Source organism: Crocodylus porosus, unplaced genomic scaffold (genome assembly GCF_001723895.1).
Source record: "Crocodylus porosus isolate Cpor-Errol unplaced genomic scaffold, CroPor_comp1, whole genome shotgun sequence".
NCBI lineage: Eukaryota > Metazoa > Chordata > Crocodylia > Crocodylidae > Crocodylus > Crocodylus porosus.
Genome location: NW_017728932.1, coordinates 15164908 through 15176073, shown reverse-complemented (window position 1 = coordinate 15176073; position 11166 = coordinate 15164908). Strand labels below are relative to the sequence as shown.

Below are 11166 nucleotides of genomic sequence, written 5' to 3'. Positions count from 1 at the left end.
TGGGGGCGTGGGTGATTTAAGACCCCCCCTGGACAAAGCCTCACCCGGGATGGGATGTCCTCCCCTTCCCACCTGCCTAAAACACCCCCCTCCCAGGTTTTGCTGGAGAGGTTTCCACTGCCCAAACCAGGCGAAAGGCATCCCCAGGGCATGCGCACCCCTTTCTGTCACACCGAAAGCTGTCCCTAATGTAGGGTCATATTTCAAAGCGGGGGGGTGGGAAAAAAGACATTGCATGCTCAAGTCAAATCCGACGTCTCCACGGGACTGCGACAGCTCTGAAGGGATGCCAGAGGTAAGCACCAGCTAGGTGGGACGCTGGGGAAGGTCTCGGCCAGGCATCTTAAGCCTCTTTCAGGTGGCACACGACTGTCAAACAACACATCAGAGCGGAGCGTTTTCCACCCGCAGGCGGAGGGCTTCGTCCTGGGAACGCATGCAGGGATGAGTAACTTCAGGCGTGCACACGTGTGAAATGACTCTCACCCTTCGGTAGGCACGAGAGCGTTAGCATACAAAACGATGCCGACGTGAAAGTTGAAACGAGGCGAGAGGTTTTTTGCAAGGGCGAATCTCTTTCCTGTCACTGTCACAGTCTGGTGGCAGAGTGAGGAGCATGCGTTAGGTGCGGTATGCAGTGTATGCACAAGCGAAGGGCTGATTTGAGTTATTTTCAGCTCTTTTTTTAATTGGTGAGGGTAGGAAGAAAGTCCTGCCACTGATGAACGCAGCACGACAACTCGGCACTACTCCATACCTCAGCATCAGGAGTTCCCATCCTGGGGATTTTTTCAGCTGATTTCCTTCCCTAAGATTTCCACTTCTTAGTGTCTTTCTAGAGACACCTTATGTTTGAAAAAAATTAGATTACAATTGATCTAGTGGTCTAAATGCTGCAAAATGTGCCCTCTTCACTTTCTGAATGATACACGACGCAATTAAAGTGGGCAAGAGAAGACCAGGCCAAGAGGGAGAGAAGCTACTGGGATTAACTTTCGGGGAATATGTATTGGCACGTTAACCTTAGAGGTCATCCTCCATTTGGAGAGTCACTTGTGTAACACTGATGCAATAGAAATACATATTTTAACAAAAGAGGAACAAATGTACTAAGGTCCATATCCTGCTCACAGTGCATGTATAATAAAAGCAAAATCAAGGGTGTTCATGCAGTGTGGATAGACATATCAGGTGAGGAAAGGAAGAGGTGACAGACCTGGAACCTCATCCTGCGCCTAAACTTGATAGCAAAGATCCCGTTGACTTCAGTGGTGCAGGATCAGGCTCCTGAAGAACAATCTTATGCTCTTCAGAAAGATCCTGTGTCAGACTTCAAGTACAAACCCTAGTCTGATTCTTGGAATAAAAAACCACAGGCAGTGATAAGGGGAGGATCAGGACTCTAGTAGCAGAGAAATTAGAGGGATGCTGCTTATCTAGAAATCATATTTTGTCAGTACAATAATAGCAAAAGATACATTGCTCTTATTGAGGATTAAAAACGAAAGAATTTAAAAATAAAATTTGTGTATCCCTCTATGTGCTTCATTTTACCTTTTGCATTTCTCTCAGTTTGGACAATTATCATTGTTACAGTCAAGTTCACATGTGTTTGCATTCAGTTTCATGTTTGTGATGCTACCATGTCTTGGTTTTAAATGTTTATTTAAAAGCAAGTTATATTTTTTTAATTAAAAATAAACAGAAACATTTCCTAAGCACGAGGCTTTGTAAAAGCAGGTTTTTGCAAAATCTAAATTATTATGCCCTGTTTAAGTTGACATTGTCCCCTTTGTGTCTCAGCTAAAGAACCAGTAACCAAAAGGGTATTTTTAGAAATGGAAAAAAAATTACTTGTAATTTGGAATTTGAAAGGGGAAATGTAGGCATTGTCCATTTAGGTTCTTTTGAGAAGGCATTGAATGAATACAGCTCGGAAATGGTAAAAGGATCCTGTCAGAAGGATTTAGACTCCACATTTAGGAATTACAAAAGCAACATTTTAGAAAACTTAATGCCAATAAACATGTAGGCTTGTTTTTAAAGAGTGATTTTTTTCTCCACAGTTAACTAATCCCATGCAATATTTGCAATCCAGACATTGCAGCATAAAGTAAATGCTCTCAGAACCAGAAAGTCAGTTTTAGCCTCCTTTTGGGTAAGAGTTGGACTGAGTGAAATGCAGACAGTAAATAAACATCATAAGCAGTGACTTTTAAACTAAAATTTTACATTTTTTTCCAGTTTTAATAGTTACATGAAAAGTCAGTCTTTTATGACATCATTTTTCATCCAATATAGTCTCTTAAAAATAAGTTGACTTAAAAGGAACGTTTTTTAAAATATGTCCCTGTTGTACATGGTGACAGCTATGTCTTTCTTATGCTGTAGATATAGTTTCCTCTTGCCTATTTTACAGAACAGATGTTGTTGATAAAGCAACACAAAAAATCAAGTGTTTTTGATCATAAAACTATTAGTCATCCCAAATAGTTACCTTACAAGTTTGATAAATATTTAAATCTCTACATTCTTCATTCCATTCCATTTTATGATCAATCAAGACATTTTACTCTTTGTTATGGCTTCCCAATCCCTAGCCTTCATGCTGTCGTTCTTAGCTAAGAAGCCTCTTTTTTTTAAAATGAGTTTCTGCCTCTGATGTAGTATGAAATACAACCACAGTACTTATCCATCTCTAAATACTGTATTCAGCAGAAGGACCTGACAAAGAAGAACCATCGTCCTGTTCTTAAATTGTGGCTCGTTTCATCTTCTTGTGTTTGGTTTTATAGTAGGAACAATTATAATGTTAGCATATATTTACAATAAATGAAGTCCGTGGGTGTCAATTGTTTCTGCTTTGGGAGTCCACCATTATTAAAGTATTGGACTGAGATTAAAGTAGTGGACCATTCATTTCTGTTCCCAGTTCTGTCACTGATTTGCTATACGACCCTTCTATATCTCCGTTTACTTCAGTGCTGTATGAATCAAATGAGAGTTTGGAGCTCTGTAACCATATTAAGTCTGACTGGGGTCCCCTAAAGGCTTTACAATGATACTTTAAGGAAGGTTGTGGAGACAGGTACTGCCAGGCACAGCTCCATTTGGGGAACAGTAACAGGGGAGTCCTACTAAAGCAGTAGTAGGCCCCAGAACTGGCATGGAAGTGTAGCATCTCTGCATGGATAGCTTTGGACTGCAGGGATTACTTTCACACCTGCAGGATTTTAGCGCCAGAACTCCTCAATCCTTCTGCATGAGGATGTTTCAAAGCCTCAGGCAGAAATTGTGAAGGGACTTTCAAGTGTTAGCAACTGTGGCATCTTCTCTTTTATGAGAGATCATTTGTACCTGCTAATGCAACTTGGTTTCCAGCTTCAGTGATAATAGCATTGTGGTTTCCCATAATGTTTCAGGAATGGGCATATCTCATTAACTTGAGTCTGAAACTGATTGTCATCGGCGGATAGGTGGTACTTAGCGATGATAATTTTCAAAACAATCAAAGGGATGTTTGAAGGGTTGTTGCTTCCCAGGTACGTTTACTTTTTCAAAAAGAGATTAAGCAGATTTTTACAGACTGTTTAGGTGATATTATAAAATGTGACCCCAGGAGTTTTGACACATCTGCAACAGATCAATTCATGATGGGGATACTCTCTCTGTTCCATAGGCCAATTATTTGGAAATCTGGGCCATTGGTTGTTTAAAATCACAGACTCTACATTTTTCTTAAACTTGTAAATTAAAAGAAATTGTTTGCCCAATTCAATGAGAGACTTTTCTAGGTTGCTTTTGGCATATCCCCAGTTCAGTTTTCTCTCTTTTTTAAAATTAAAGCAAGTCTTACAAGAATCTGTTGGGTTTTTTTATTTAATCAGAACAAGGTATACTTTGACAAATGGGAGCATCAGATTAAAATGAATCATTGAAAAGGCAAATTTTTGTAGTGGTTTAACAGTGTTGGGTGGGAGGCATGATGGAAATGATGTTTGTTAAGTCACCAAAGTGCATCTGTGAATCTCACCAATACAAAACAGCTTGCAAGAATAACATCTTGATTGCAGGGCTCTTTCCCCAACAAAAGTTTCTGATAATACAGAAAACATAAGGAATGAACTATGCACAGTTTTTGACAGTTATCTTTTTATATCCTTAAATATCAAGGCCCTGTTACTCCCCTTGAGGGTAATGGGATTTTGCATGTGCATCGACTGAAAAAAATAGGCCCATAACAATATAGTCTCTTTTAAAATTTCACATAACCACCATTAACACTAATTGGAGTAATCCAGAGAGAAAGCATGTGCGCATATGGATTTTATTTAAATCCATCAGCCACCCTTTGTTAGGCAGTTAAAAAATGTTTGGTTAACTGAAGGGGCTGGCTTCATTGAGCAGTGAGATTTTTTTTTTTTTTTTTTTGACTCCCTCTGGTGGATGTGAGAATGACATCCAGACTTGGGGTCATTAAAAATTTGTTAGCACACTTTTTTGTTAGCAAATTTGTTAGCAAAAATTTTAACCAGGAATGTAGGCAAACCCAGGTAACTGTATTCCTTGCAGATTCATGTAGATGTAGTATAGTTCCTCTCCTAAACTATTATGTAGCTTTTCTGTGCTGTTAAAAGCAAATGCTTCATATCATCTCAGAGGCAGCCACATTATAATAGTGAATAAATTGATTACTCATATAGCCCTCTTCTTTTGAGGGGTTAATTAGAATGCTTTGAGGTTCTTGGACCAAATACTTTCCAGAAGTGCATCATATTTGTGCTTCTATTATGTAAAAACTATAAATCCTGTGAACATGATCCATGTGCATTAAATTCTTTTTTCTTCCCAAACTATTTTTATTTTAAACATCTTGATTATACTTGCCCTTTTCAACACTGAGAGCATTTCTCCACCTATGCTTTGAAGAAGTAATAGGCCATTTAATTGCGATTCTTAAGAGGGATTTTATTTAATTTTTTTCCTTGAACCTAAGGTTAAACCTCTAGAGTGCTTTACTGTGTATTAATAGATCCTGTAATGACTGTTCTGTTATTGGAGTGTGCTTGCTTTCATACTGTTGTTTTGCCAAACTGCTCACATGATCACACTAAAAGCAAAAGCAGCATAGGCTTTTGTACATGGGAATATATGGTATTCCTAGTATCTATCCTGGAGGTCAGTGAGAAATAATTTCTTGCTTTTCTATGTCACCTTTTCTCTTTGGGTTGTTCTGTACATGTTTGCTTTGTGTTTTTTCTCCTTGCCAATACATTCACTGGCCAAAAGAGATATGTCAAAAATTGGATGAAACAGAATTAGAGTTCTGAAACAGCAGATGCTCTTTGAGCCATGTTACCATCTGTCTTATGCAATGTAATCACAATTATGTAATATGACTGGTTATAAAAATAATGTGGGTCCCAGGACAATAAACAGGTCTGATTACAAACTGGCAATCCACGACACATTACTAAAATATAACTGATCAGTGCTGACTGTTATAATGGAGTAGTTTGCCTCTAGTTACCGTTTAACTGAAATTGGCTACTATACAAACATTTTAATGTCTTTAATGTTACAACATATTTGGTGATTATATAAAATGAATGCAGACTGCATGCTAATTGTACAAAAATATTTCTGTTACTCCTCTTTTTACTTCATTAGGAAGAAAAAACTGCACTCAACTTTAATAAGGAATTTTGTAGGGAAGTAAATGTCAGAGTCATACATTAGAACTGCAAGGGAAAAAGCTGCCCAGGGTACTTCAATAATTAATATTGGAGTTGAAAAAGTTAACTAGATTGCAGGATTAACTCTCTGTTTTTGTTTATACTGGATGGAAAGCATAGCTGCAGGCAACTAATGACTGAACAACTTAATGTTTTCAAGCTCTGGCACTGCTCATCAGTTTTGAACTTTGCATGTAATCAGTTGGAAAGTTTCAAGATTTCCAATATACAGCAGGACTGAAAAGCTGACTGGTAAAATTTTGTTTGTTTTTATCTCCTCTGCCACTCTGATCATAGGAGAAACCTGCTTGAGCCCAGACAAGACAGAGCTGGGAAGCATCTGTGCTTCTTGCAGACTTGTATCCAGAAAGGGAAATGTGCTGTAGACTGGATAAAACAGTGGTCACACCTCAAGAAATTAAAAATAGGAATATTGAGATCTAGTTCTGTATTATAAAGCTAGTTTTTTGGCCCTTTTTTTTCCCCTCTGAGGAATGATCCAATAAGAAGTCTGTTTCTCAGTACCACAGTCTTTTTTTCCTGCAAGTTGAGCTTTTACTATGTACTTTACAATAAATAACTTAAGCATTTAATTGTAGAACATCATCTTTTGTAGGCTGTCTACTCCCAAAGTGAATTAACTAAAAATAAAAGCAATAGAGGAAAATAAGAATTGGCGTGTTACTTCCTTGGCACCATCCCTTGGGTTGTTCCTGTTCCCTCAAGCGAAGATTTTCTCATTGAGGTACAAACCCTGAAGTAAGAGTGGCAAGTAGCCCTTAACTATAGTGTTATGAATACTGTGCAGTATGATTTATATTATTTTTCAGCTCCAGGGAAGGTTTGTTCCTCTCACTTTCAATCCTGACTCAAGGTGATAAATGGCCAGAAAATGGTCTAGTCTGGTATTTAATGAAAAATTACATTTTTTTTCTTTTCTTATTCTGTTTCCCAATAGAGGAAATGGTAGGTGACTATGATTGAGCTGTCCAAGAGTATCATATTTGCATGTAAGAAGGGTATTAAATTACTAATTTATTTGGGATCAAAGGTCTTTCATTCTTACCATCTTTTTAATTGGATAATGTTGATACAGTCCTTAATTTCAGTTGTGGTTAACTGCAGTTTCTTTTATTTTTTTAACAAGATATATTCTACTTACAAATGTTATGCCTTTCATATGAGCTTAAAATTGGAGGGAGAAGTGAAAAATGATCATCATTTGATTTGGGAAAGGAAAATTAAAATGTGTTACAAACTGCAAACTTAAGTTCAGTTCCCATTGAACTCTGTAGAAAACTTGCCATTTTCTTCAATGGGAACACAATTAGATAAATTGTTTGCAACTGTCTGAAACAGAGAGGTTCAAATCCTACAGCCTGGATGCAAATAAAAGCATATGGTTGGAATTTTAAGTAGCCTTATTGATTAATAGCTCTGATCACCTTTCTAGTTTGTATTGTAGTAGGGCCTAGAGGCTCCAACCATCTAGGTCCCATTGTGTTAGAGGCTGCCCTGAACACAAGAAAAAGATAGTTTGTGTTCCAAAGAGCGTACAGAGTCATCTTTGTTCTGCTGTCTGTTGAGATGGACATATCCAAGTACAATATAAAAGTGTTTGTACTGGCCAAAATGGAAGAGTCAGGAGAACTACATTTTTAAAGATTCATCAAGACATACTGTTGTTTTATGAATAGATATGCCTGCTATTTATGGAATGGAAGATTTTTCACTTGAGTAATTCCATCCCACATCCTAGAACAGTTTGGCTATTTCTCTGTTGTCTACACAGAGAAGAAAAAAGAATAAACAAACAGACCTAGCCATTAGAAGATGAATTTGTTAGAATTTTTCCAAAGTATGTTTGTTAAATCATAGAAATGGGGAAGTTCTAAAATATCTGCAGCAAAACAAGAAGTCTCCAAATGACTGCTTATCATTTCCAGACTCACATGGAACACAGGGGTTTGGTGGTGTGGTCCCTGATGGAAAGAATTACGAGTAGAAATACAAAGCTGTGTCATGTGGTAACACAACTTAACTTTCTGCCATAAGTTGTAGGGACCAACATTTCAACTGTTACAGAAAATGTATTTTAGAGTTTCAACAAGCAGAAATATTATGCTGTGCTAGGAATACAGAAGAGGCGTCTCCGTAAGCAACGAGTTTAGGGATAAACAGAAGTAGTAATTACTTCAGATTGTTTTCCAGAAGGCATGTCTACCTGAGTCCTTTAATGCATAGTAGCCTATTTTACTGCACATTAAAAGCAGCACGTAAAAACTAATGCTAATACTAATGATTATGCTAACGCACAGTAAAGTAGGCTAATGCACATTAAGCATCACTTAAAAACCATGCACATTTGTTACTGTGCGTTAAGGCAGCCTAATGCACATTCCTTTAGTACCTTACATTGGAGGTACTGAATTTAATGCACATTAGAAAAAGCACCTTAATACACATGTAGACATGCCAAGAGAGGACCATAACATTTGAGATTTAAAGGTAAGAAGGCATACAGTGGAGTCGCATCTTACATGAGGGTTAAAGTCAGCGCATAAGGCAAAAATCGCATATAGTCAAAATTACCCTTGGGCTTGCCCAGTGGTACAGTCTGCTTCCTCCTCCATCCAATGGTACAGTCCCTCTTTCCCGCCCAGGGCAGCCTGCACCAAACTCCTGCCTGGCCAGCGTGCACAGCTTCCCAGCAGGGCTGCTCCCAACGTAGCTGCTTGGCCCAGTGCACAGCGCTGCGGGGGGCAGCTGCAGGTTGAATCCACACAATCGGCACTCTGGGGCATACACATATGATGAATTCACATAAGTTAAATGCGGGTATGATGTGACTCCACTGTACTATGTCATTTGACCTCCATTGAGCCAAAAGTGAAGAGCTGCCTTCTGTTACTCTCCCAAAGTAATACATCTTGGCTAAAACAGCCAGTCATTCTTCTACGTTTTCTTAAAGTTTTGTCCAACACTTGGGGCTAGGGAAGCTCAATAAAGAGGAATTACTTCTATCTCCATGGAGGGTCACATACTACCAGCTACTGTACACCTGTACCCTCTTCACTGCAGTCTATGGAGAAGAAAGGATAACATTTAAAAGAAAGGTTGGCCCAAAATGTACCACTAAACGTGTTAGTCATGAAGGAGGACTGAGCCTGCAATAACTAATCTATTCCTCATCCCTGGTACATTGTCCATCAAAAAATAAATTTTAAGTGTTTTGATCCTCTCTCACTAATGTTAACCTTTCTCCATTCAACTGATCATAAATGAACCCAAGCGATCATTTAGAGTATTGAAGATCTAGGAAATTGCATTGTACATTAGCTTCAGAATAACACTTTCGGATATCAGTGAATATGTTATCATCTCCCACAAGATGCAGTCAGATAAGCTCAGTTCCACTTTTTCTTAATAAACCTGGTAAAATAGACATTCCGCATCAATAAATGTGCTGACATGTGTTGCACTTTTTGTAAAGGAGTTAGGTGGAAAACATAAAGCAAACTACAAATTGAGTTCTAAATCTGTCCCCTGGGATTAGAGACCCGATTTCTATGGATTAGGTATTGATCTCTTAAGGACAACTAAATGGCCTAAAATACTTTTTGGCTTCATCTATATGAGCAGTGGTCTATGCAGTTGTTACCGCGCATTCATTTAGTACTTGCATAACCAAGTACTAAATGACTGTGCAGTAACGCCAGTTACTGCGCAGTAGCATCCCTGCATTGGTTTTTTTAGATGCTACTGTGCGGTAGCAACAAATTACTGTACAGTAGCATCTCGTCTAGACACACTCTCTGACAACATAAACAGCTCTGTATTAGGAGAAAACCTAACATAAGAAATACATTTTTAATTGTGGAAGGCCGGAACTTTGCAACAGAATATATAAGCACGAAATAAGTTTTGTTTTTTGTGTAGTATTAAATATAATTGAAAATTTAGCATAAAATGCATTTTTTATTTTTTTAACTGATTTCTGATCAGATTTATTTGAGAAAAGTGAGCAATATATGAGAGTAAAATTGAGCAGTCTGATTGTTAGTTATTTTATTCCTGAATATCTGGTTTTGTATAAAAATGTATTTGAAAAACTGTCCATAACTGTAAATAGTTTTCTTCAAAAAACTAAGGAAGCAACATAGTTTCTGCCTGCATGCTGCTGATGTATTGTTCTGCTGTGTATTAGCAGTTATTCATGTACTCATAGCTAAAGAAATGTTGTAATAAAGGTATAAAATTAAATTAAATTGTTTAGCTTTACAATAGTTTGCTTTTTTAGTTATTTTAGATAATCAGATCCTGATCAGCTACCTTACTTATAACTTACCCACTTAAACTTCAGTTCTGTTTGGTTCTACTAAATGCCTGAAGACAGTCTAACCCTCCACATGAGAAATGATGCATAGAAGCTTTGTGTGTGTGTGGGCATGCATGCACATGAAAAAAAAAAAAAGAAGCAAAATTTGCTAAGGGAATAAGCTAAATATTGTACATTTTTTAGCTCTGTTGTTTTATGTGTGAATCCTGACCACTTATGGCTTTTGGAGGCCATTCTTGCAATAATTCTTGAGTTTCTGAAAACCCTTGGATCCTTTGTCTAGGTAATCTTTTATTTGCGACCTTGGTAGAGGTATAGGGATGAGCATACATTAGACAAATATGAAATGAAAAGCATTTTCCACCTGACACCTAAAAACCTCTGTTATTTAAAATATTAAAGTTAGTTTAAAGATACTGTAGATTTGATCCCAGCAGCTTGTGACTTTTTTTTTTTTTTTTTTTTTACTTATTTGACAAAGGAAGATTTGACTTGGTAAACCCTACATCACAGTTCCTGTACTTATTTTGAAATACAGGATTAATTCAGAATACATTTTAGAATATGTTTTTTTTTCAAATCAGATAATTTTTCCTTGGCAGAAGTGGCAAGATGGAATACAAAGTACTGATAGCAACAAGTTGGTCTTAGGGGGAAACAAGGGTAATCAAAACTAATCTGTCCTTGCATCTTATTTAACACTTGTTTGTTCCCAAGCATTTACTTCTTTAGACACTTGAAGTTAGAAATAGAATTGGACCAGGAAGATTCCCTAAAATTAAAAGTTTGGCTATGCATGCTAATATTTGACATAGATAGTTTGTCTGAAAATTAAGAGAGTTGCCATTAGAGCAGATAGCACAGGAAAACATCTGCTGAGGAAATACTGAAAGGAACATAATTGCATTTAAGGAAGCGCTATTCAGCAGTCAAAACCACTATTCTTTTTTTAAATACAAAAATATGCAGGAGAAACTACCAAGAAGAGTTGAGATTTAAAAAAAAAAAAAAAAAAAAACAACCATAAAAGAGGAGGAAAAAATAGCTTAGCAATTTGTGCTGAACACACAGCACCACTAGTCTTCACAATAC

The 11166-nt window shown here is 37.4% G+C and overlaps 1 protein-coding gene across 1 annotated transcript in view; it reads left to right on the top strand.

The window, feature by feature from the left end:
• The window catches only part of PPM1E (protein phosphatase, Mg2+/Mn2+ dependent 1E), a 92833-nt gene continuing 81667 nt past the window's right edge, over positions 1-11166 (top strand). Inside the window, exon 1 of the mRNA XM_019545712.1 lies at positions 1-492. Coding sequence (XP_019401257.1) covers positions 476-492 — 17 coding nt within the window. The 5' untranslated portion in view covers positions 1-475. The remainder of the gene's footprint in view (positions 493-11166) is intronic.